At 46.7% G+C, this 26517-nt stretch overlaps 1 protein-coding gene, 1 long non-coding RNA gene and 1 pseudogene across 18 annotated transcripts in view; 2 read left to right on the top strand and 1 right to left on the bottom strand.

Annotated features, from left to right (window-relative positions):
* Positions 1 to 14315, top strand: part of LOC118148363 (uncharacterized) — a 42301-nt gene extending 27986 nt beyond the window's left edge. The window contains exons 2-3 of the long non-coding RNA XR_004735159.3: positions 10780 to 10978; positions 11988 to 14315. This is a non-coding gene — a long non-coding RNA (uncharacterized LOC118148363). The remainder of the gene's footprint in view (positions 1 to 10779; positions 10979 to 11987) is intronic.
* A 1691-nt stretch (positions 14316 to 16006) lies between these two features.
* TRAPPC9 (trafficking protein particle complex subunit 9) overlaps positions 16007 to 26517 on the top strand; it is a 714602-nt gene continuing 704091 nt past the window's right edge. For 9 of the 17 annotated variants that reach the window (XM_078353098.1, XM_078353101.1, XM_054246592.2 and 6 more), the window contains exon 1: positions 16007 to 16099. Coding sequence is in view for 8 of the 17 variants with exons in the window: in XM_054246591.2 (XP_054102566.2) it covers positions 17659 to 17666 (8 nt within the window). In the remaining 9 variants the exon portion in view is untranslated. Of the gene's footprint in view, positions 16100 to 17526; positions 17667 to 26517 lie in introns of all 17 variants that reach the window. The other 8 variants (XM_078353100.1, XM_078353106.1, XM_078353108.1 and 5 more) reach the window with 2 other exon arrangements.
* LOC100396490 (ATP synthase F(1) complex subunit gamma, mitochondrial pseudogene) lies at positions 21733 to 22593 on the bottom strand (annotated as a pseudogene).

The raw sequence follows: 26517 nt of genomic DNA on the forward strand, positions 1-26517 counted from the left end.
AAGCTTACTTGGCTTTGTGCCAAAACCAAGCTCTGGATGTGAGTGCACTTATTTAAAAAAGAAAAAAAGCCAAGCACCGACCCACTTTTTCCTGACAGCTCTAGCTCAGACATGTCCCTCTTAAAGGACATTTATTTCAAGAACACACTGTTCCCAGCTGACATCTCCCACTCCATGGGAGGCAGAAGCACTAACGAGATCTCAGGGTCTGGCGCCCAGCATCTGGTAATGGAGCAGATGTTCCACTGAAAGCCGGGCCTGGTGCTGGAGGGGCTGGGAGTTTGGTCTGAGAAAACTCAGTTGCTTAAAACAACAAAAATTTATTTATTTTTAAAAATTGTATATATTTTTTTAAGTCCCAGGATACATGTGCAGATGTACAGGCTGTGCAGGTTTGTTACATAGGTAAATGTGTGTCGTGGGGGTTTGCCGCACCTATCAACCCGTCACCTAGGTTTAAGCATAGCAGGCATTAGCTTTTTTTCCCTAATATTCTGCCCCCCACCAGGCTCCAGTGTGTCTGGTTCTCCTCCCTGAGTCCACATGTTCTCATTGTTTAGCTCCCACTTATAAGTGAGAGCATGCAGTGTTTGGTTTTCTGTTCCTGTGTTGGTTTGCTGAGGATGATGGCTTCTAGCTCCATCCATGTACAGGACATGATCTTCTAGCTCCATCATGTACAGGACATGATCTTGTTCCTTTTTATGGCTGCATTTTATTCCACAGTGTATGATATGGTTTGACTCTGTGTCCCCACCCAAACCTCACCTAGAACTGTACTCCCATAATTCCCACTTGTTGTGGGAGGGACTTGGTGAGAGAGAATTTGAATCATGGGGCAGTTTCCCCCATATTGTTCTCATGGTAGAGAATAAGTGTCACAAGATCTGTTGGTTTTGTCAGGGTTTTCTGCTTTTGCTTCTTCCTCATTTCTCTTGCTGCCGCCATGTAAGGAGTGCCTTTCACCTCCCTCCATGATTCTGAGGTCTCTGCAGCCATGTGGAACTGTAAGTCCAATTAAACCTCTTTTTCTTCCCAGTCTCGGTATGTCTTTATTAGCAGCATGAAACAGACTAATACAGTAAATTGGTACTAGCAGAGTGGCGTGTTGCTGAAAAGATACCTAAAAATGTGGAAGCAACTTTGGAACTGGGTAATAGGCAGAGGTGGAACAGTTTGGAGGGCTCAGAAGACAGGAAAATGTGGGAAAAGTTTTGAACTTCTAGAGACCTGTTGAATGGCTTTACCCAAAATGCTGATAGTGTTGTGGACAATAAGGTCCAGGCTGAGGTGGTCTTAGATGGAAATGAGGAACTTGTTGGGAACGGGAGCAAAGGTGACTCTTGTTATGTTTATTCAAGAGATTCGCAGCATTTTGCCCCTGTCCTAGAGATTTGTGGAACTTTGAACTTGAGAGGGATGATTTTGAGTATCTGTCAGAAGAAATTTCTAAGCAGCAAAGCATTTGAGAGGTGACTTGGGTGTTGTTAAAAGCATTTAAGGTTTTTGTTTGTTTGTTTGTTTTTGAGATGGAGTCTTGCTCTGTCACCCAGGCTGGAGTGCAGTGATGTGGTCTTGGCTCACTGCAACCTCTGCCTCCTGGGTTCAAGCTATTCTTCCTCAGCCTCCCAAGTAGCTAGGCCTACAGATGTGCACCATCATGACTGGCTAATTTTTGTGTTTTTTGTAGAGATGGGGTTTCATCACGTTAGCAAAGCTGGTCTTGAACTCCTGACCTTAGGCAATCTGCCCCCCTTGGGCTCCCAAAGTGCTGGGATTACAGGTGTGAACCACTGTGCCTGGCCTAAAAGCATTCAGTTTTAAAAGGGAAACATGCTCACTAAAGTGTGAAAAATTTGCAGCCTGACAATTCAATAGAAAAGAAAATCGCATTTTCTGAGGAGAATGCAAGCCTACTGCAGAAATCTGCATACTCTAAGAAGATTGGGAAAATGTCTCCAGGGCATGTCAGAAGTCTTCACAGCAGCCCCTCCCATCACAGACTGGAGGCCTAGGAAGAAAAAGTGGTTTTTCATGGGCCAGGCCCTCAGGGTCCCCATAATGTGTGCAGCCTAGGAATTTGGTGGCTTTCATCCCAGCCACTCAGGCCATGGCTGAAAAGGGCCAACACAGAGCTTGGGTCATGGCTTCAGTTGGTGCAAGCCTCAAGCCTTGGCAGCTTCCATGTGGTGTTGAGCCTGTGGGTGCACAGAAGTCAAGAATTGAGGTTTGGGAACCTCCACCTAGATTTCAGATGTATGGTAACACCTGGATGCCCAGGCAGAAGTTTGCTTCAGGAGTGCAGCCCTCAAGGAGAACCTCTGCTAGGGCAGTGCAGAAGGGAAATGTGGGTCAGAGCCTCCATACAGTCTCCCTACTGAGGCACTGCCTAGTGAAGCTGTGAGAAGAGGGCCACCATCCTCCAGACCCCAGAATGGCAGATCCACCAATAGCTTGTATCATGTGCTTGGAAAAGCTGCAGACACTCAACACCAGCCCGTGAAAGCAGCCTGGAGGGAGGCTGTACCCTGCAGAGCCACAGGGGCAGAGCTGCCCAAGACTTTGGGAACCCACCTCTTGCATCTGTGTGACCTGGATGTGAGACATGGAGTCAAAGGAGATCATTTAGAGTTTTAAGATTTGACTGCCCTGATGGATTTTGGACTTACATAGGGCCTGTAGCCCTTTGGGCCAATTTCTCCCATTTGGAATGGCTGTATTTACCCAATACCCATACCCCCATCATATCTAGGAAGTAACTAGCTTGCTTTGGATTTTACAGGCTCATAGGCAGAAGTGACTTGCCTTGTCTCACATGAGACTTTGGACTGTAGACTTCTGGATTAATGCTGAAATGAGTTAAGACTTTGGGGAAGTGTTGGGAAGGCCCCCCTACCCCTAAACCAATCCAGTGATTGGTTTAGAAATGTGAGGACATGAGATTTGGAGGGGCCAGAGGTGATCAGCGATCAGATGGCAATGAAGTTCTAGATCCATTGAGACAAGCTCTAGACAGTAGCATGCAGTCCGACAACATGTACCAGCATCCCCAGTGGCTGGCATTCCATGTTCCTGCTCCTGTGGCCTCCACGGTGCAACAAGCTAGCGGTTTATGTGGACCTCTGTCTCATCTATCTTCTGCGCTTCAGCCTGCACATTCGCTTCTTCCTCCATTTGGCTCTCATGGCGCAGAGGTTTCCAAAAAAAATGGCACCAAGGCAGAGAGCTTAGCTAATTATTTTTATTTTTATAGAGACAGTGTCCCTCTATGTTGCCCAGGCTGGTCTTAAGCAATCCACTTAACTCAGCCTCCCAAAGAGCTGGGATTACAGGTGTGAGCCCTAACCTGCCCCTCTCTGAATGACACCGGGCATATTTGTCAAGGGCCCACCCTAACAACCCCGTCTTGATTCATCACCACTTTCTAAGAGCCGTATCTCCAAACACAGTCACATTCAGAGGGACTAGGGATTAGGGCTTCAGCATATGAATTTGGGGAAGACAGAATGCTGTTTATAACATATGGATGAGTCCTGTGAACACCCTTTGTTTCATTGTTTGTTTCTCTTGGAAGGCTGCAGGGCTCCCTGCAGTGGGGACTGTCCACCTGACTCACTGTTGGGAACCCAGCTGGGACCCAGGGCCGGACACGACTTTCCCGGCAGCTGAGTGGACAAGCTAACTCCCACATTCATCCTTTTTACAAAATGGGAACTCTCCTTATCAGAATGGGCCTGCCCTGGCCGTGCTGGTCTCCTGGGGAAGCCAACTGAGATGGATGCATTTCCAGGGGAACCAGGAAGGAGACCCATGGGGTCAGGTATCTGATTTTTTGCACTTGGGATGCGTTTTGTCTGACCTGATACTTTGTGTAGACAGATCCACATGGCATGAACTCCATGGTTTGCAGCGTCCTCTGCTCAGCGTTATCTTGGTGAGAGTCATCCATGTCATCGCACGTATAAGTAGTTGATGTTTATTGCTCAGTATTGCACTGATGATAAATGCAGTGTCTATAGGAATATACAACAGCGTATTCATCAGTCTACCCATTGACAGACAACTTGACTTATGTCCAATTTTTGGCAATTTTATTTATTTTTTATTTTTTAATTAATTAATCCTTTATTGTGAGATGGAGTCTCGCTCTGTCGCCCATGCTGGAGTGCAGTGGTGCAATCTCAGCTCACTGCAACCTCTGCCTCCCAGGTTCAAGTGATTCTCCTGCCTCAATCTCTCCAGTAGCTGGGATTACAGGCGTGCACCACCACACCCAGCTAATTTTTGTAGTTTTAATAGAGACCAGGGTTTCACCACATTGGTCAGGCTGGTCTCAAACTTCCAGCCTGCGGTGATCTGCCCACCTCGGCCTCCCAAAGTGCCAGGATTACAGGCGCAAGCCGCTGCACCTGGCAGCAATTTCAAATAAAGCTGCTATCACCATTCTTGGACAAGTTTTTTGGTGAACATATGTTTGTTTTAATTTATTTTGAATAAATACCTAGACACTGAATGGCTGGGGCAAAAATTAAACATATGTTTAATTTTATAGAAAAGCACCAGGCGTTGTTCCAAAGTACGTGTACATCTTACATTCCTACCAGCAATGTATGAGAATTCCAATACTTCCCTAACACTTGGGGCCATGAGTCTTTTAGTTTTAGCCTTCCTCTTTTTTGGGAGATAGGGGCTCACTTTGCTACCCAGGCTGGAGGAGTGCAGTTGTGCAATCATAGCTCACTTCCAAGCTGCCTCGACCTCCCAAGCCAGTGAACCTCCTACCCCGGCCTCCTGAGAAGCTGGAACTATGGGTATGGACCACCACATCTGGCTAATTTTTTGTTTTTTTGTACAGACGCGGTCTCACCACACTGCTCAGGCTGGTCTGGAACTCCTGGGCTCAAGTGATTCTCCTGCCTTGGCCTCCCAAAGTGCCGGGATTATAGGAATAAGGAGCCCTGCTGGCCTAATTTCAGCCATTCTGATCGACGTGTGCACATCTCAGTGGCGAGCCCAGGAGCTCAAACACAACTTTTTGGGTTACCTGTCCCTAGCTCCTTCCTGTCCATTCTCTGTCCCTCAGCTGGGTGACACTGGTGGTCTTTGTTGGAGCTCCCTCCCTCCATACCATGGATCAGTTATGGACTCAGGCAGAAAGTCCGGTGAGCACAAAGCTCCACTTGCTTCTCATTTGTTTGTTTTTCAGGGAACAGTCCTGAGCTGCCTATTAGCCAATGTATGTCTGAAAACAGTTACCTTCTCTGGCCCCTACCCCCAGTTTTTTATTTGTTTATGGTGAAAGAAATGACTAGATGCTGCAATCCCCTGTATATTTGCTTTTCACTTTTTAAACATTGGCTTTGGCCAGGTGTGGTGGCTCACGCCTGTGATCCCAGCACTTCAGGAGGCTGAGGCGGGCACATTGTCTGAGGTCAGGAGTTTGAGACCAGCCGGGCCAATATGCTGAAACCCTGTCTCTACTAAAAATACAAAAATTAGTCAGGCGTGGTGACACTCGCCTGTAGTCCCAGCTATTGAGGAGCTGAGGCAGAAGGCTTGCTTGAATCCGGGAGGTGGAGGTTTCAGGGAGCTGAGATCGGGTCACTGCACTCCAGGACAGAGCAAGATTCTGTCTCAAAAAAAAGACAAGGGGCTTTGGCATGAGTTTGTTGTGTGGGTGAAATAAGTCATCTCCACCTTTGGTGTTCCCGTTGCAGCTTCTCCTTTGGTCTCGCAGGCCCTCTCTTACTTGGGAAAGGAGATTCCAGTGCTTCCCCCTAACACAGGTGTGGTCTAAGGCAGATCCATGCTAGCAAAGAGTACATATGGAAATGAGGATGTTCAGTGGGGAAAGCGAGCCTCCAACAGTGAGACGATACATATAGTATTTATTTGTTTATTTGGAGATACAGTCTTGCTCTGCCGCCCAGGCTGGAGTGCAGTGGCGCGATTTTGGCTCACTGCAACATCTGCCTCCTGGGTTCAAGTGATTCTTCTGCCTCAGCCTCTTTAGTAGCTGAGATTACAGGTATGCATCATCATGCCCAGCTAATTTTTGTGTTTTTAGTATATATTTATATATTTGCTAATGGACAAATATATATATATGCTAATGGGACAAATATATATACATATATATATATTTGAGACTGAGTCTCACTCACTCTGTTGCCCAGGCTGCAGTGCAATGGTGAAATCTCGGCTCACTGCAGCCTCCACCTCCTGGGTTCAAGGGATTCCACTGCCTTACCCTCCCAAGTAGCTGGGATTACAGGCACCTGCCGCCATGCTCTGCTGATTTCTTTTTTTGTATTTTTTAGTAGAATTGGGGTTTTGCCATATTGGCCAGACTGGTCTCAAACTCCTGACCTCATGTAATCCACCTGCCTCTGCCTCCCAGAGTTCTGGGATTACAGGCATGAGCCACTGCACCTGGCCACAATGATATATTTTTGTAGCAAAATGATCCAGTTCAGAATCATGCTTGATAATTAGTTGTCATGTTTCTTTAGTCTTTTAAAATCTGGAACGGTTCCTCAGGCTTTCAGTGATTTTCATGACCTCGATGCTGCTGAGGGTCACGGGTCAGTGGTCATGCAGAATTACCCCACTTTGGTTTGTCTGTGATTTCGTCTTGATTCGAGGCAGGGCATGTGTCCTCAACTGGGGCATCACAGGCCTGTTGCTGGCTCTACTAATTCTGTCCTGTAAGGATATTTCCAGCCACTTATATTTGCCCTATTAGCACTGTGTTCAGTTTGATCCGAATCCTCTTTACCTGCTTCAGATAAAGAAGGAAAGGGGCCGGACATGGTGGCTCCTGTCTGTGATCCCAGTACTTTGGGAGGCTGAGGCCAGAGGATTACTTGAGCCCAGGAGTTTGAGACCAGACTGGGCAACATGGCAAAATCCTATCTCTACCAAACAAAAATTAGCTGTGCCACGTGGTGGTACATGCTTGTAGTCCCAGCTACTTAGAGTGATGAGGCTGGAGGATTGCTTGAACTTGGGAGTTGAGTTTGCAATGAGCCAGGATCACACAACTGCACTCCAGGTGACAGATCAAGATTCTGTCTCAAAAAAGAGAAAAGAAAAAAGAAAAAAGTCTGGGCGTGGTGGCTCACGCCTGTAATCCCAGCACTTTAGGAGGCCAAGGCGGGTGGATCACCTGAGGTCAACAGTTGGAGGCTAGCCGGGCCAACATGGTGAAACCACGTCTCTACCAAAAATACAAAAATCAACTTGGTGTGGTGGCACGTGCTTGTAATCCCAGCTATTCCAGAGGCTAAGGCAGGAAAATCGGCTTGAATCCGGGAGGCAGAGGTTGCAGTGAGTGGAGATTGCACCACTACATTCCAGCCTGAGTGACAGAGCGAGACTCTGTCTCAAAAAGAAAAAAAAAAAGAAAGAAAAAATGGCAAACGTATGGGTAACTGTGATTTTAAAAACTCCCAAAACTTCCACTTGATTGTGTTCTTTGAAAAAATTTATACAATCCCTGTATCTAGTTGGCTGATAGCAGAAATGTAGCCTCGGTCTTTCTTTTAAAACTTTTGCTTTAACTGTGATATATATATAAAATAGATATACATATAACAGATACATTTATAATTTATATTATATCTGTTATATGTGTGTGTGTGTGTGTGTGTATATATATATATATGTATTTTATTTTTTTTGAGATGGAGTCTGGCTCTGTTGCCAGGCTGGAGTTCAGTGGCTCGATCTCAGCTCACTGCAGCCTCTACCTCCGGGGTTCAAGCGACTGCCCTGCCTCAGCCTCCCAAGTAGCTGAGACTACAGGCATGCACTACCATGCCTGGCTAAATTTTTCTATTGTAGTAGATACGGGGTTTCACCATGTTGGTCAGGATGGTCTCCATCTCCTGATCTCGTGATTCACCGGCCTCGGCCTCCCAAATTGCTGGGATTACAGGCATGAGCCACCTCACCCAGCCAACTGTGTTGTATTTAGGACACACAAAAGGCATAAGGAGGCTGGGTGCAGTGACTCACGCCTATAATCCCGGCACTTTGGGAGGCAGGGGCAGGTGGATCACCAGAGGTCAAAAGTTTGAGACCAGCCTGACCAACATGGTGAAAATCCGTCTCTACTAAAAAAAAAAAAAAAAAAAATTGCTGGGTGTGGTGGCAGGTGCCTGTAATCCAGCTTGGGAGGCTATGCAGGAGAATCGCTTGAACCACAGGGGCAGAGGTTGTGGTGAGCTGAGATTGTGCCACTGCACTCCAGCCTGGGCAACAGAGCAAGACTCGGTCTCAAACAAACAAAAAACCACTCACAAAAAACAAAAGGTATAAGAATAAGGTAACTTGAATTCTAGTACGATAACTTGTTATGTCATACACAACATATATTTCCAGTCAGGTTACTAGATATTATCTGTATGTAACATATAAAATATATAATACAATATGATGTAATATATAATTACCTGAATTCTTAAGTAACCCAGTTAAAGAATAAGCCACTGCCAATTTAGTTAAATCTCTCTTGGGAATTCCTCCTCAGCTTCAGCCTACTCTCAGTTTGCCCAGAACTCACTGACCTAAGCTCCACCGACAAAGTGACCAAAACCAAACAACAACAACAACAACAACAACAACAACAACAACAACAACAACAACAACAAAATCCTGCGTTTCAGAAGTAATTTGAGGCATTTAAAAGCAAATTCAGCCCAGATGAGGACGTTTTTCTAGTGTGGCTACCTGGCTTCTTCCGGCACCTGGTGGTCACACATGGAATTGCAGCTTCTCATATGTAATCCTTGTCAGGATTTTTTTCCTTTTCGAATCCTTTCTTTAAACTTCCTTTTGTAACGTAAAACCTGAGTTGCTTAAGTTGGATTTATTATAATTTATTTTTAAAAGCTTTCTGGTTCTAAAAGTGACTGGCCTGCATCGGTGAGAACATTTGTTTAAGCATTAACTGCTCAATTATCACAATTTTTCAATCTTTTGTAACTTCTTGGTGTGTTTGTGTTTGTACATAATTTTCCCTTATTAATTCAAAAAAACAGAATTGCTCATATATACCATGTACTGATGTAGACGCTGGCATGAAATAAGAATAATCAGGATGCCTAATTAAAGTAGTGCTTCTGGTTATACCCTATGAAACAGAAAACTTCATTTATCTACAAAGGAAGGAAACCTGTCAGTAAATACTATTTATTGATCACCTATCATGTATCAGGTGAACATGTTCTTTCTCAGAATGTGTCACAGAGCACGTGCACCACTTGAAATGTATTAAATAGTCAATGACAGTCCTTACTTGGCTGTTTTTGGTGATCATTCTTGGCGTCTTTGGATGTTAAATTCATCGATGAAAGTTTGAGGAAGAACAGGCTACTTTGTTATCTCCAAGTATCACACAAATTACTTATTAATTACAGAGAAAAAAACAGGAACTTGACAGTGGAGAAGCTTGGTGCCCCTCGCCTTAAGCAAGTAACCTATGTTGCCTTTAGAAACATGGAAGAAACCCACATCATTTGCCTCATGATATAATGCACTAAGGACGCCATCCCTTCTGTGTTTTTTTTGCAAAACACACATAACCTGAATCTAATATAATGAGAACGCATCATACAAATTCAAATTGAGGAACATTCTACGAAGCAGCTAGCCTGTATTCTTCCAGCATATTAAAGTTGTTAACCTAAATAAGACATCAGAGAAACATGTCTCCTAATATAATTAATGTATTCAGGAGCAAGCAAAAAGGATTATAATTGGGATGTGCAGCTACGGCAAGCCACAGGTGCACCTGAAGAGGGCAGTGGTAAGTGGGCGCTTTTATTGGCCAAAAGTGGAAGTTCACATAAGCTGTTTGGAAACAGACTTCTTTGGTTCTTGAGGCTCAAAGCTGGAGTGGCATCCATTCATTTTTGGAGATGCCGCTACTAGGCAAGTGTTCTTTTGAGAGCATCTGATTTGAATTGCTGTAGTCCTAAAGAATGCCTAGTGCTAAGCCTGGTCACAGAAATAACAGGGTGGTGCATCGCTGGAGTCCCAGCTACTCTAGAGGCTGAGGCAGGAGGACTGATTGAGCCCAGGAATTTGAGTCAGGTCTGCGCAGCACAGCAAGATTCCTGTTTCTAAATAAACAAATGTGTGCACATGTGCAAAACGTAGAGAAACACATGAGACATGTGAAGTGCATGAAGGAATTTCTTGTGTGGTTATTTTAGAAAGTCCTTGAGACATTTCTTATCTCAGACAGGTAAACATAAGCCCTCCTTTGTGCATTCCTTGTTCAGCGTGCTTGGGTCTGAGCAGAGTTATCTCGTCCTGGTAGCTGCAACTTCCACAAAGGCATGAAAGAGGAAGAACGGCAGAGACCTTGTTCTAGATAAAAGGATACTAAAAAAAGATTTGACAACTAATTGCGGCAGTATGATTCTGGACAGAGGGGAAATAGCTATAAAGGACATAATTGGGACACACAGAGAGAGGAAGAATGAGAAAATGAGGCAAAAATGTAAAAATTGGTGATTATGGATAAAGAGTATAATTGCAGTCCTTTTCACAATTCGCGTATTTTTTCTGTGAGTTTAAAAGTATGTAAATAAAGCGTATGTGTACTAATACATAAACATATTATGTAACAAGCTCTCTGAGAAGACAGAATTGATCTCTTTAAAAATGATTTGTTTCATTATAAAATCAATGTATGTATGCTTAAAGGAAAAAATGAGGCAATATAGAAAAGCAAAAAGAAAACTCATCAATCTCTGACACATGTCATAGACCACAGCTGCCTGGGAAGACTGAAGAGTGAAATTTCAGCAGAATGTCCGGTGAGGAGCAGGATCGTGCTAGGTGGAGAAGATTCTAGATTGAACGGACACCACAGAAAAGACAAGAAAGCGTGGAAGGGCGTGGCTTGAGGAAAAGGAGTCCTGGGTTTGCCCTCAGGTCGGGAAGCTGGGGCTTGAAGAATGAGCAGGTGAGATGGGTAAGGACTCGCAGGGAGGAGTCACCACTGGGCTGTGTGTGTGTCGGGGGTGACATCTGGGCCAGTCACAATTCTCTCCACCTGTCGCCTTCCACAATGCCAGGCACGCGCCTGGGGTTGAATACATATTTCTGGGCTGAATAACCTGATACACAAAAGCCAGGCCCTAAATTTCCTCCCCGCCCTGTAGCGTGCCCCACAGCGACACCGCCACAAGCGCACGGCTCTTGGTCCCCGCTCTGGGCCTCAAGGTCTCGTGGCCGCGCGCGGAGCGTGGCCAGCCGGAGTCGTGACGCACGCGGGACGCAAGCCGAGAGCTCGGTTTCCAGGGCAACAGGCGCTGAGCCCTGTTTTTCCGCTCCGCTCATGCGTCACTTCCCGGTCGCTCCTCTCTTTTTTTTCCAGCTTTGTTTAGGATAGGTTCCGATTGGGAGTAACGTCGGGGTGGGCGTGGTATTGGGAAAGAGCTGTCCAAAAGGAACCTTCGGTTCGGCAAGAAGAGCCCGGCGTCAGGCAGGTGGAGCTCGGCTTCCGTCCCCTAAGCCAATAGCTTTCCAATCCGTCCCCTAGGCGCCGGGGGAAAATGATGCCTCTGCGCTACCGGCCCTGGGGCATGCGCATTGCCACTGGAAGCCTATGGGGAAATCCACTGCTCCGGGATTTCCACGCAGCCGGAGGGAATCCAGAGGGTCGAGTGGTGGGCGTGACATCAAGGGGCGGGACGGGCGAGCCACGGTGTTGATTGGCCGGTGAGAGGAGGCCTTGGAGCGGCAGCGGACCACTGTGGCGAGCTCTGGCATTTCATTCATTCGTTCATTCAGCGAATGAACTGATTCACTTTGTGTTTACTGAGTGTACTCTGTGTCAGAGCTTGTGTAGGCGCTGGGGATACAGAGCCGAGTCGGACAAAACCCCTGTTTTTAAGGAGCCCACGCTTTGGCTGACACCGCGGCGTCGTCGCCTTTCTTCCTTTGCACCTTATCTCCTCTCTTCTCTCAAGGCAGGTGTCCATGCAGAAGGCGGCGACGCTCAGCCCATCTTACCCCAGAGACTCTCTCCAAGGCTTCCACACCTCTGAAAGCAGCTGTTGAACACGGAAAGGCCTGACGTGGAATCCTGGCTAGCCGCTCAATCACTGGACCCGTTCTTCCACTTTGCGTTCACCTCTGAAAGCTTGCTGCGGGCGTCCCCAACTTAGGGTTTATTGGGAAGCAACCCATCATAAATCCAGGAGCATCTGTATAGTTATCTTGCAGAGGGCTGTGAGGTTTAAAATGAGCTTTGGTGCTTATCTTAAGGTTGAATCCGAGCTTCCTCCCTCATTAGTGGTGTGACTTCGGGCCATTGAGGGGAGGAGGCCTGTGGTTGTTTATAGCTGGCTGAAACTGTCTATTTATAAGGTGAAGGGGTTTTGTTTGTTTTTGAGACAGAGTCTTGCTCTCTCCCCCAGGCTGGAGTGCAGTAGCATGATCAAGCTCACTACAACCTCCACTTCCTGAGCTCAAGCAATCCTCTCACCTCAGCATTCCAAGTAGCTGGGACTACAGGTGTGCACCACCATGCCGGCTATTTTTTAAATTTTGTATAGAGATGGGGTCTTGCTATGTTACTTGGGCTTATCTCAAGCTCCTGGGATCACACGATCCTCCCTCCTTGGCCTCCCCAAATGCTGGGATTACAGGCCTGAGATGCCTAGGCCAGCATGGTCCTAATTTTCGAGACCCACGATTGGATTTGCCAGGGAAGCAGATTCTGGATGAGTTTACTGGAGAATTTTCTGGTAGAGCTTGTTGTTCATCTTCCTCCCAAATTCATGTTTAAATTTGTTCCCCAATATGTTCGTATATGGATATGGGGCATCTGGGAGGTAATTACATCATAAAGGCAGAAACCCCATGAATGGGATTAGTGCCCTTCTAAGAAGAGACCAGACAGCTAGTTTGCTCTCTATAAGTCATGTGAAAATACAAGAAGCCAGCCATCTGCTACTCAGAAGACGACCCTCACCAGACCCTACCCGTGCTGGCACCCTGATGTCAGTATTGTTTAAGTTTCTCGTAATTTGTTATATCTGCCCAAATCGACTAAGACAGCCACATCATCAAAGCCTTCTGCCTGTTAGGGCTTTTTTGTAGAAGGGAGAGAGTGTGAGTATAAGGTTGGATCTGATTATTTTAGCGATTCCTTCCAACCTTACATGTCTGTAAACTCCTTGAGGGCAGGCTTTGTATATTCTTTGAATTGTCACCATTCAGAGGAGATGTTGGGAAATACTAAAGCTGCTAGAGGAGCACAGCCTCAGGCCCTAGACAGCTCCGGGACGACGTTGGATGTTCTCATTTGATTGTCGTGGCTGGGCTGTGGCAGGCTCTTACACTCCCTGAGCCTCAGTTTTCTCATTGGTAAAAATGCAGAGCAATCGTCCCCCCTAGTCCTTCCCCCACAGATTTGCTGAGATAACATAAATTGATAGAAGTGTGCACATTGTAAATAAGCAATGTTTCCTTTGCCAGCTTTCAATCTTGCTTTCCAAGTTGCTTGCCTTCTCCACTCACAGCAAGAATAAGAAAAGACCTATGCAAAGAGTACAGTCTGTGGGGTCTGACAGCCCTGGATTTGAATCCCTAAATAGCACCAGCCACTTGCGTGACCCAGCCAAGTAGGGTGTCCTTGCTGGACCTCAGCACTAAAAATAGCTCTCTTGCCTAGATCTTCTGGGGTAAGCTTGGAGCCTGGTTTCTGCACTCAGACGTCCATTAGTGGTGGCTTTTAAATGTATCTTTTCTGTATTCTCTGTTAACCCCATATATGTCTTTATTCATTAAAAAAAATTTTTTTTTTGAGACAGGATCTTGCTGTCTCTCCCAGGCTGGAGTGATCATGGCTTACTGCAGCCTCAACTTGGCTGGACTCAAGTGATCCTCTTGCCTCAGTCTCCTGAGTAGCTGTGACTACAGTTTTGTGCCATCCTGCCCAACTAATTTTGGTGTTTTTCCCCCAAGAGATAGAGTTTCCCTATGTCGTCCAGGCTGGTCTTAAACTCCTGGACTCAAGCGATCCCGGAGTCCTGAGATTACAGGCATGAGCTACTGCATACAGCCTCCATGCAGTCAAAACAGCACGGGGCAGCCTCGTTGGGCAGTTTTTGTGTTGTCTGGGAGACATTCTTCCTCAGCCCCTGGGCACCTCTGTTGAAAACTTCCTGGCTGTCTGGCTTGCTGGAAATCACCTCTATTTGTTTTGCCCTGAAGATGTGTTTTATTTGTAACTCATTCTGACTCTGTAGAAAACAATTCAATAAAAACTCAATTGGTTTTCCACTAGCCCTGAGCAGGGATGGATAGTATCTTATTTTATAAAACTTATGAATAATAAAACAGCCCTGGTCACATAGCCCTGAGTGGGTAAGTGCCTACTGGCTTAAAGGAAAAGTGCTGACTCAGACCATTTTTCCCTTGCTGCTGTATGTGCTAAGAGAACCACTCCTGTCCTCTCTTATTTTTTTGAGATAGTCTCACTCTGTCGCCGGGGCCAGAATGCAATGGTGCCATTCTCCTGCATGGAGATTCTCCTGCCTCAGCCTCCCTAGTGGCTGGGATTACAGGTATGCACCAACCATACCTGGTTAATTTTTGTATTTTTAATAGAGACATGGTTTCACCATGTTGGCCAGGCTGGTCTTGAACTCCTGACCTCAGGTGACCTGCCACCCTTGGCCTCCCAAAGTGCTGGGGTTACAGGTGTGAGCCACTGCACTCGACCCTAGTATTTTTGTTTGTTTGAAAGGGAGTTTGGCTCTTGTTGCCCAGGCTGGAGTGCAATGGCATGATCTTGGCTCTCTGCAACCTTTGTCTCCGGGTTCAAGCGATTCTCCTGCCTCAGCCTCCCAAGTAGCTCGGATTACAGGTGCAAGCCAGCACAGCCGGCTAATTTTTTGGTAGAGACGGGTTTCATCATGTTGGCCAGGCTGGTCTTGAACTCCTAACCTCAAGTGATCCATCCGCCTTGGCCTCCCAACGTGCTGGGATTATAGGTGGAATCCACGGCGCCCAGCCAGGATTTTTTAATTGAAAAATAAATACATGAACATGTTAAAAGATTCACACAGAACATTGAACATACACAACAGAGCGACTCTTTGTTTTGGATCCTCCCTGCGGATGCCATTGCTAATTCCTCTTGTGTTGGGCATTTGAAGTCTGTAAGTCTCCCTCATCTTCAGCTTTATTTTATTTTTGAACCCAGAGGGATTTAAATCCTTAAATGGCTTCCGCCCGCACTTAGCAAGCTTGGCGCCTTGGCCCTGAACTAACGACAGCTGTCCTACCCACTGTCGCCTGTTTGGAACCCTTTATGTGGATGGATTGTTGGGGCCCTGAAAGTCGGGAGTTCAGAGGTGCCAGCTGAGGAGCATGATGGCGCGTCACACAAGGGGCAGCCGGCCCAGGCTCGGGCTCGTAACTCAGCTGTCTCCCGGCCCTTCGATCCTGGAGGCGTTCCCACGCCGCGCGCGCCACGGTCACCCAACCTGAAAAGGGGGGGGGCACCCCGTGGGGGACCCGGGGGGCGCGCTGGGGGGGGATCTGCAGTGGGCTTCCGCGGGGCCTCCAGCCCGGAGCTTCACGGAGGAAGTGAAATTTGAGCTGCGCGCCCTGAGGGACTAGTAAGCGACGTGGACAAGACTGGCGCCTCCTTCCAGCTTCGCCGCCCCAGGTGCAGCTTTCCTCGCTGTCTCCGCTCTCCTGCTCCGTCCGCCTTCCCTCCTCTCTCCTCCCTCCATCTCCCTCCCCTTCCTTCCTCCTCCTCCCTTTTTCTTTCTCCCCTCCTTTTTCTCATCTTCCTCCGCCTCCCCCCATTCCCTCTCCGAGCTTCCCTCCCTCCTCCTGCCTCCTTTCTCCCTGACTCCTCCTCCCTAGCTTTCCTCGCGTCCCTCGCAAAACCCGGGGCGGATCGCAGGCCCGGCTCGACCTCCGCGCACGCGCAGGAGCAGAGCCGGCTCGGCCGCCAGTAGGAAGCGCCAGTCCGGAGCTGGGGAAGTGGCCGCAGAGGCTGCTCGGCCCCGCTGCCCGCCAGGTCGTGGGCTCCCGCTCCGGGCCCGGGGCCACCGGCTGTGTAAGTGCAAAGTGGGGGGAGGCTCCCGGTCAGGGAATCCGGGCCGGCTGCGGGGAGGGCTGCGCGGCTGGCGTGGAGTCGGCGGGTCCCGCGGAGGGGCTCGCTCAGCCCTCACCTGTCCAGGCCGAGCCCGCCACACCTGTCCGGGTCCGCTGTCCGACCGGGGTTCAGCTTGCACCTGCTCGAGGCGTCCACGCCCCTGTTGGCGCCCTGCTTACACCTAAGGCCGTGTCCACACCCACTGAAGACCCGGCGGACACCTGTCCGGGACCCGGCCCACACCTGCTGCCCGGGCAGGCTCTCTTCTCCCGAGGCCGCGGCGGGGTCCCCTTCCCCTGTGCGCCTCCGAGCTGTCTCCGCCTGGCTTCCCCTCCCGGGCTGTCCGCTGCGCCGGAGCCCCCCGCCTCTGGGCCTGGCTACGCCCCCTGGAGCCTGCGGAGTCTGGGACACGCGGCTGTGGCCTGGGGACCCGCACAGCCCACGTCCCCGGCGCTTTCCCTGCCCTGCGATCCCAGGCTTCTCCACTAGCCCTTTCCCTCCTGTCTCCTAGATGCAAAGGTGCCTCCGATCTAGCTGGGCGGGGTCAGGCGTTGCTCAGGATAAGCACGCTGTCAACTCCAACTTCTCCCAGGGAAGCCTGGGAGGAGGAAGTCAGCATGCTGGTCTGGGTCTTCTCCCTGTCAGCCCACTCCAAGCCCCTCCAGCCCCACGGACCTTCCCAGCCTGAATGACTGTTAACCGAAAGTTTTCCGGTGTTAGGATGCGTTGTCTGTCTTCAAATATTTTTATAGAGAGAGGAATTAAAACACCGGAAGCGTGGCCCAGTAGGAAGATATGGGACTGTGACTTCCCTTCCAGCCCTCACACCCCCAGTTTAAACTAGTGACTGTCCAGTGTTTCTAAGGTAGCAATAGCTACTTCCTAGTCCAGCCCAGCTATATTTGTTAACATGAAACAAAGCACGGGGTGGGAATGGGGCACGATCTTGGAGACCCAGGAATATTGCTGTCCTCAAGATCTGGCCAGGTTTTGTTGTGTATGTTTGTTCTTTTTTTTTTTTTTTTTAAATAGTAGTGCAGAAGGAGAAACAGTTGTCCGGAAACATGTAAACAATAAATGTTTCAGAAATATAATGTGTCATTAACAGTTTCATTGAGCCATCGACCTGCCATAAAATCCACTGCTTTAAAGTGTACAATTCAGTGATTTTTAGTGTATGTGTAACCATTGGCATTCCAGAATATGTTCATCATTCCAGAAAGAAATTCCAAACCCATTAGCAGTCACTCCTCATTCTCTACTCCCACAGCCCCTGGCAGGTCACCAATTTACTTTCTGTATTTATAGATTTGCATATTTGGGGCATTTCATATTAATGGAATCATACAACATGTGGCCTTTTCTGTATGGCTTGTTTTTTTTTTGAGATGGAGTTTCGCTGTTGTTACCCAGACTGGAGTGCAATGGCACGATCTTGGCTCACCGCAACCTCCGCCTCCTGGGTTCAAGCAATTCTGCCTCAGTCTCCTGAGTAGCTGGGATTATAGGCGCGCACCACCATGCCCAGGTAATTTTTGTATTTTTAGTAGAGACAGGGTTTCACCTTGTTGACCAGGATGGTCTCGATCTCTTGACCTCGTGATCCACCCGCCTCGGCCTCCCAAAGTGCTGGGATTATAGGCGTGAGCCACTGCGCCTGGCCCTGTATGGCTTCTTTCACTCACCACAGTGCTTTCAAAATTTATTCCTGTTATGGCCTACATCAGTACTTTGTTTCTTTTTGTGGCTGAATAATGTTCCATTATATGGATTTAACATTTTGTGTATCAGGCAATTGATGGACATTCGTGTTGTTTTCACTCCTTAGCTATTAAGAATAATGCTGCGCCTATAATCCCAACACTTTGGGAGGCTGAGGCAGGTGAATCACCTGAGGTTAGGAGTTTGAGACCGACCTGGACAATATGGCGAAACCCAGTCTCCACTAAAAATGCAAAAATTAGCCAGGTATTGCTGTAGTCCCAGCTACTCTGGAGGCTGAGGCACGAGAATCACTTGAACCTGGGAGGTGGAGGTGGAGGTTGAGGTGAACTGAAATCCTGCCACTGCACTCTCCAGCCTGGGCAACAGAGTGAGACTGCATCTCAAAAAAAGAGGAATACTGCTGCTCTGAACACTCCTGTACGGTTTTTGGCATGCACATGTTTTCAGATCTCTTGGCTCGCTGGTTTTATGGTAACTCCATGGAGAAACTACCAAGTTGAAGATACGTATTTTTGCTGTTTTCATACCTGTATTAGCTTAGTCTCAGATACCAGAGCTGGCTCAGCAGCAGGCGGCTTTTTTTTTTTTAATGGTCTTACTCCATCACCCAGGCTGGAGTGCAGTGGTGTGATCTCAGTTCACTGCAATCTCCTCTTCCCTGGGTTCAAGGGATTCCTGTGTCTTGGCCTCCCAAGTAGCTGGAATTACAGGTGTGTGTCACCACACCCAGCTAATTTTGTATTTTTAATAGAGAAAGGGTTTTGCCATGTTGACCAAGCTGGCCTTGAACTCTTTACCTTAGGTGATCCACCTGACTCAGCCTCCCAAAGTGCTGAGATTACTGGTGTGAGGTCAGGTGTTTTTTTTTTTTTTTTTTGAGACAGAGTCTTGCTCTTATCCCCCAGGCTGGAGTGCAGTGGTGTGATCTCAGCTCACTGAAACCTCCACCTCCTGGGTTCAAGTGATTCTGCTGCCTCAGCTTTCGAATAGCTGGGATTACAAGCACCTGCCACCACACCCAGCTAATTTTTTTTGTATTTTTTGTGTTTTTGAGATGCAGTTCTGCTCTGTTGCCCAGGCTGGAGTGTAATGGCCTGATCTCGGCTCACTGCAACCTCCGCCTTCCAGGTTCAAACAATTCTCCTGCCCCAGCCTCCAGAGTAGCTGGGATTGTAGGCACATGCCACCATGCCTGGCTAATTTTTGTATTTTTTTAGGAGAGATGGATTTCACAATGTTGGCCAGGCTGGTCTCGAACTGCTGACCTTAGGTGATCCACCCTCCTTGGCCTCCCAAAGTGCTGGGATTACAGGCTTTTGTATTTTTTAGTAGAGATGGTGTTTCACCATGCTGGCCAGGCCTGTCTGGAACTCTTGACCTAAGGTGATCCGCCCACCTCAGCCTCCTAAAGTGCTGGGATTACAGGCATGAGTCACTGTGCCTGACCTTTTTTTTTTTAATTGAAATTTTTGCTGATCTTTGTCATATCGTTTGAAAATTTATTTAATTTTTACATTTTAAATCTTATTTATTTTTGAAACAGGGTCTCACTCTTGCCCAAACTGGAGAGCGATAGCACCACAGTTGTTGGCCGTCACACCCAGCTAATTTTTTTTTGAGATGGGGTCTCCCTATGTTGTCCACACTGGTATGGAACTCCTGGGCCAAAGTGATCCTTCTGCCTTGGCCTCTGAAAGTGCTGGGATTACAGGCATGAGCCATCGTAACCAGCCATGACCTAGTTTTTACAGGTGGGCTCCTGCTCTGCCACCCAGGCTAGAGTGCAGTGGCATACTCATGGTCTGTACCATGGCATGTGTACGGCTGCTCCGGCGTGTCCAGTTAGGGCCCAGTTAGAAGTGGAAGGGACCCAGGGGTTCCTTTGGTCTAGGGTGACCTAGTTGTTTATAGACTGATAAAATAAAAAAAGCTAGAAAGTGAATAATAGGGTTGTCCATTTAAATTTTTGTCCAGATAGGATTTGAAAAACAACCACCGGGCTGGGCGCGGTGGCTCACGCCTATAATCCCAGCACTTCGGGAGGCCGAGGCGGGTGGATCACGAGGTCAAGAGATCGAGACCATCCTGGTCAACATGGTGAAACCCCGTCTCTACTAAAAATACAAAAAAATTAGCTGGGCATGGTGGCGCGTGCCTGTAATCCCAGCTACTCGGGAGGCTGAGGCAGGAGAATTGCCTGAACCCAGGAGGCGGAGGTTGCGGTGAGCCGAGATTGCGCCATTGCACTCCAGCCTGGGTAACAACAGCGAAACTCCGTCTCAAAAAAAAAAAACAACCACCATCTATTGTCACCATCATTTTATTAAAAACAGTGAATGTTGGCCAGGTGCAGTGGCTCATGCCTGTAATCCCAGCACTTTGGGAGGCCGAGGTGGGTGGATCACAAGGTCAGGAGTTCAAGACCAGGCTGGGCAACGGCCAAGATGGCAAAACCCTGTCTCTACTAAAAATACAAAAAAATTAGCCAGGTGTGGTGGCAGGCACCTGTAATCCTAGCTCCTCGGGAGGTTGAGACAGACAATTGCTTGAACCTGGTAGGCGGAGGTTACAATGAGCTGAGATGGCGCCATTTTACTCCAGCTTGGGTGACACAGTGAGACTCCGTCTCAAAAAAAAAAAAGTGAATGTTTAAACACCCCAAACTGAGGAATTTCATAACTTAGAAAGAAAATGATAAAGATAATAGTTAAATATTTATTATTTGTTTGTTTGTTTATTGTTTATTTATTTTTGAGACGGACTCTTGCTCAGTCTCAGCTCACTGCAACCTCCGCCTCCCATGTTCAAGAGTTCTCCTGCCTCAGCCTCCCGAGTGGCTGGGACTACAGGTGTGTGCCACCATGCTTGACTAATATTTTGTATTTTTAGTAGAGTCAGGGTTTCACCATGTTAGCCAGGATGGTCTCCATCTCCTGTTCTTTTGATCCTCCTGCCTCCCAAAGTGCTGGGATTACAGGCATGAGCCACTGTACTCGGCTGATCTGATGGTTTTATGTGTTTGGTTTCTTCTGTGTGCATTCTCCCTCCTGCTGCCTAGTGAAGAAGGTGCCTTGCTTCCCCTTTGCTTTCCACCATGATTGTAAGTTTCCTGAGGCTTCCCCAGACATGTGGAACTGTGAGTCAATTAAATCTCTTTCCTTTATAAATTACCTTGTCTCTGGCAGTTCTTTATGATAGTGTGAGAACAGACTAATACAGTGCCCTTGCTTATCCGGCTCTTGAGATTCAGTCATGTTCCTGCATTTTCGCTGTTCTATAGTATTCCATTGTGTTAGAAGACCACGATTCATTTATCATTCTGATGGTGAACATTTGTATTGTCCTAATTTTTGCTTCTGTGAACCTTTTTATGTCTCCTGGGGAATATGCACATATTCACCTTTTTTTTTTGAGAGAGAGTCTTTCTCTGTTGCCCAGGCCGGATGATATCAGCTCTTCAGAAACTCCACCTCCTGGTTTTCAAGTGATTCTCCTGCCTCAGCCTCCCAAGTAGCTGGGATAACAGGCACATGCCACCAAGCCCAGCTAATTTTTATATATTCAGTAGAGATGGAGTTTCACCATGTTGGGGAGGCTGGTTTTGAACTCCTGACCTGAGGTGATCCACCCACCTCGGCCTCCCAAAGTGCTGGGATTATAGGCATGAGCCACTTTGTCCAGCCTAACATGCTCACCTTTTTATTTTTGTTTTCTTATTTAAGTTGTTTATTGTAAGATAATTTACAAATGTCTTGCTGTCTTCGGTAATTCAAACAATGGAGACACAGTTTTTTCTGACAAAGAGCAGCAGTAAGCTAAAAACAAAATCTGCTGGTTGAATTTTCCTTCTTTGCCTCTTGTCTGAGGATGGAACTTGATTTTCATTAATCCAGAGCTGCAGCACCAGAGATGATTTCAATCAACTCCTTTGTGATGACAGCTTGGAGGGACCGGCTGAATGTTAATGTCCATCTGTCAATCATCTCAGAAGCATTCTTGCCGGTGTTGACCATGGCTGTCATCCTGGCGCTCTGCTCACTGGTGGACTCCTTCAGAGAGGAGTAGGTGATGTTGGCCAGACTGTATTCTTGGAAATTGTGCAGCACATCAGCATCCATATCATCGTAGATACTCACGCTCTCAGCACTTGCAGTGGTATTAAGGGAAAAGATGGACTTTTCCTCTGTCTGTAGGAGAAGACAGGCCTGAATCGATTAAAGATGGTGGAGCCTTCATCAAATTCATACCCAGAATTTAGTAATTCAAGGGCAGTGACTGACGCATCTCCAAAAGTAGGGGGCTTTCTTCCCACTTCTTTGAACGCCGCTAGAAACTGGTCAGAATGAGTCCTATAAAGTATGCATCTGATTTTGTCACGGATTCCAACAAGCATAACTTCTTTCCCAGCTGCTGTTGGTGTAGCAACCTCACTTTTCATCTGTTTAGCAATGGAGGAGGGAATAGCACCACACAGTCCTGGATCACACCAAGAAGGAGGTGTTTCTTTTTGTCTTCAGGCCCCTGGATACCAGCTTGCTCATACCGAGCCGAAGATCCCAATCCATATATTCGAGCTGGTTTCAGCTCTCTCTGAGCTCGGGCGTATTTTGCTGCTGCTACCATTTTCATAGACTTGGTAATTTTCTGGGTGTTTTTGATGGACTTTAGTCGCCTGGTAATAGCTTTCAAAGTTGCCATATTTCGAACTTGAATCCATTGTGGGTGCAAGGTCAGGCCGACAGCCCAGAGATGCCTGCGTGAGAGAACATGGTAGCCGCAGCTCCGCTTAAGGTCTGTCACATGCTCACCTTTTTATAATGCCAAATCGATTTCCAAAGTGGATGTACCAGTCTATAATCCCACCCATCCTATAGGAGAAGAGTTACCTTTAATCTATGTCTTTGCAAACTTGGTGTTTTTCAGACTTAAACAATTTTTTTCGGTACACCTACGCTTGTAGTGATATTATTCACAGTGGTCAAAAGTAGAAGCAAGTGTTCGTCGATGGATGAGTAAACAAAATATGGTACATGCATATAACGGAGTATTATTCCACATTAAAGAGGGAGGAATTCCTCAGACGTGCTCAGCATGGGTGAACCTGGAAGGCATTCCGCTATGTGAAATAAGCCAGTTACCAGGGAGCAGGTACTGTGCTATGTGAGTCCACTTACTTGAGGGCCCCAGAGTAGTCAAATGTTTAGAAACAGAAAGTAGAATAGTGGTGGCCAGGGGCTGCGGCAGGGGATGAGGAGTTAGGTTCGGTAGGTACAGAGTTTCAGTTTCGTAAGGAAGAGGTTCTGGAGATTGATGACAATCATACAGCAGTGTGAATGTACTAATGCTCCAGAAGTGTAAATTTAAAAATGGTACATTTTGGACAGGCGCAGTGGCTTCTGCCTGTAATCCCAGCACTTTGGGAGGCCGTGGTGGGAGGATCACAAGGTCAAGAGATTGAGACCATCCTGGCTTTGATGGTCTCTACTAAACCTCGTCTGTAAAAAATACAAAAAAATAAAAAATAAAAAGTAGCTAGGCATGGTGGCATGTGCCTGTATTCCTAGCTACTCTGGAGGCTGAGGCAGGAGAATTGCTTGAACCTGGAAGGCGGAGATTGCAGTGAGCCAAGATTGTGCTGCTGCACTCCAGCCTGGTGACAGAGAGAGACTCTGTCTCAAAACAAAAAAAGAAGGTATATTTTATGTATATTTCCACCACAAAAAATTTTTTTTGATATATTTCCACCACAAAAAAATTATATTTTATGTATATGCATTTTATGTATATTTCCACCACAAAAAAAAATTTTTTTTTGTCAGCCTGGTGGGTGTGACATGGTTTATCACTGTAGTTTTATTTTATTTTATTATTTTTATTTTTAGTGTACTAAATACTTTATGGCGTTTTATGACATGTTGACTCAAAAATTAGTGGAAAGTTGCATGCTAATAGCTTATTTTTTATATATTTTTTATTGCATTTTATATCACTGTAGTTTTAATTGCGTTTTTCTGCCGTTGAGGTGGGCACAACTTTCTGTAGACATATTGGCTATTTGAGTTTCCTCTTCAGAGATGTCTAGTGGAGTATTTTGCACATACTCCTGTTGGATTACAGATAATTTTCTTACCCATGTCCAAGTGCTATTTATTTCTTTTTCTATTGCTCTACAATGGCAACTCTGCTGTATTTCAAATTTCCTTGTATGTGTGGCTCTGGTTCTGGGCTTGGTTACATTCCGTTAGTATATTTATTCCTGTGCAAACACCATGCTGACTATAGCTTTTTATCTGGTCTTTTTTTCCAGCCTTATTGAGCTATAATTTGTATATCATACAGCTTACTGATTAAATGTACAATGGTTGCATTGTTTATTTTTGAGACAGAGTCTTGCTCTGTCACCTAGGCTGGAGTACAGTGGCGCAATCTCAGCTCACTGCAACCTCCACCTCCCAGGCTCAAGTGATCCTCCACCTCAGCCTCCTGATTAGCTGGGACTACAGGCATGTGCCACCAGCTCGGCTAAATTTTTTTGGTTTTTGTACTTTTTTTGTAGAAATGGGGTTTCACCGTGTTGTCCAGGCTGATTTCAAACTCCTGGGCTCAAGTGATTTGCCTGCCTCAGCCTCTCAAAGTGCCAGAATTAACAGGCATGAGCCATCACGTCTAGTCAGTTTAGTGGTTTTAGATATGTTCACAGAGCAAGCTGCACAGCTATCCCCACAATCAATTTTAGAACATTTGCATCACCAAAAAGAGAGTCCCTCTGCCCCATTAGCAGTTGCTATCTTATGAGACAAATGCCTGGTCTTGCTATCTTATGAGACAAATGCCTTTTCTGGTAGTGGTATTTTAGGAGTTTGTTAGGTTTTTTTTTGAGACAGGGTCTTGCTCTGTCACCTAGGCTGCTAGGCTGGAGTGCAGTGGTGTGATCCCAGCTCACTGCACCTTTGACCTCCTAGGCTCAAGTGATCCTCCTGCCTCAGCTCCGCTCCCCCCCCCCCTGCCAAGTAGCTGGGACTACAGGTGTGTGCCCACACCTGGCTAATTTTTGCATTTTTTGTCGAAATGGCGTTTTGCCATGTTGCCCAGGCTGGTCTTGAACTTCTGGGGTCAAGCAATCTGCCTAACTCAGCCTCCCAAAATGCTGGGTTTACAGGTATGAGCCACTGTGCTGGCCTCTTAGATATTCTTGACCATAAATTAGCTTGTTACATTCCATCAAAAATCTGGTAGAGGCCAGTCATGGTGGTGCACACCTGTAATCCCAGCTACTTGGGAGGCTGAGGCAGGAGAATTGCTGGAACCCAGGAGGTGGAGGTTGCAGTGAGCCGAGATCATGCCACTGCTGCACCCCAAATTTTATCTCAAAAAAAAAAATCTGGTAGAGATTCTAACTGGAATTGCTTAGAATCTATATATCAAGTTGGGGGAAAGTAACATCTTACGATGTTAACTCCATTGATGAATATGTTTTTATCTGTAAGGTTACCCAGGTCTCTAGCGTGGCGCACACCATATCTTTTCATTTCTACAGAGCCTTGCATGTGGAAAGTCCTCACTAAATGTTGGGTGTGTGAATGATGAATATTATGCATTGGTAGTTTCCACTGTAGCCTTTCACAGAAGAGAAAGCTAAACCTCAGTGAAATTATGCGGATCGCATATGGTCATGTAGAGTGATTGCCAGTGCTAGAACCACGAGCCCGGTTTAGTGGATGTGATGCTTGGCGTGAGGGTTCCCTGCTCGCGCACCACTTGTTGGGTAGCAGCCCATGTTCTGCTAAGAAGCTGTGCCATGCTGCTTTACATTTTATTCACTTGAGCTTGCATGTGGGTGGCTTTGGGCCTGTGTGAGATTTGTGCGTATGTTAACAATAGAGATTTGGGAGAAGTCCATGCCTGTGTAGTGCCTGGCACAGAATGCCCACCAGGCACATTTTTGAATTAGGAAAAACTATACTTAGAAAAATTTTTTAAAAATGAAAAAAATTGATGCCTTTTGAGATAAAACTATACTAAAGGTTACATTTCTGTTATGATTTTAAATTCTGAATTTTTACTGTCTTTGACATGTACGCTTAACCTTAATGTTGGATACAAATATATTTAATAACTTGGTAAAATTCCATTGTACGGTATTACATGGAAAGGGCGTTGTATGCCTTTTCGTTCTTTTCTTCTTTTTTAAAAAACTTGTGCTCTGGGACCCTAAATACCATTTTATTCATTTAGCGGTGTCCAGGGCTTGCTTGTTGTGGTGATGAGATAATACTGTTTCTTGATCTTTTTTGAGATGGAGTTTCGCTCTTGTTGTCCAGGCTGGAGTGCAGTGGCGCCATCTCAGCTCACTGCAACCCCTGCCTCCCGGGTTCAAGTGATTCTCCTGCCTCAGCCTCCTGAGTAGCTGGGATTACAGGCATGCACACCACCACGCCTGGCTAATTTTTTTGTATTTTTAGTAGAGATGGGGTTTTGCCATGTTGGCCAGGCTGATCTCCAACTCCTGACCTCAAGTGATCTGCTCACCTCAGCCTCTCAAAGTGCTGGGATTACAGGTGTGAGCCACTGCGCGCGGCTGATTATGCTGCTGTTTAGATGAGACAATACTTTTTATTTTAAAGTTATTTTTATTTATTTATTTTTTTGAGATG

This window comes from Callithrix jacchus, chromosome 16 (assembly GCF_049354715.1).
Source record: "Callithrix jacchus isolate 240 chromosome 16, calJac240_pri, whole genome shotgun sequence".
NCBI classification, from domain to species: Eukaryota; Metazoa; Chordata; class Mammalia; order Primates; family Cebidae; genus Callithrix; species Callithrix jacchus.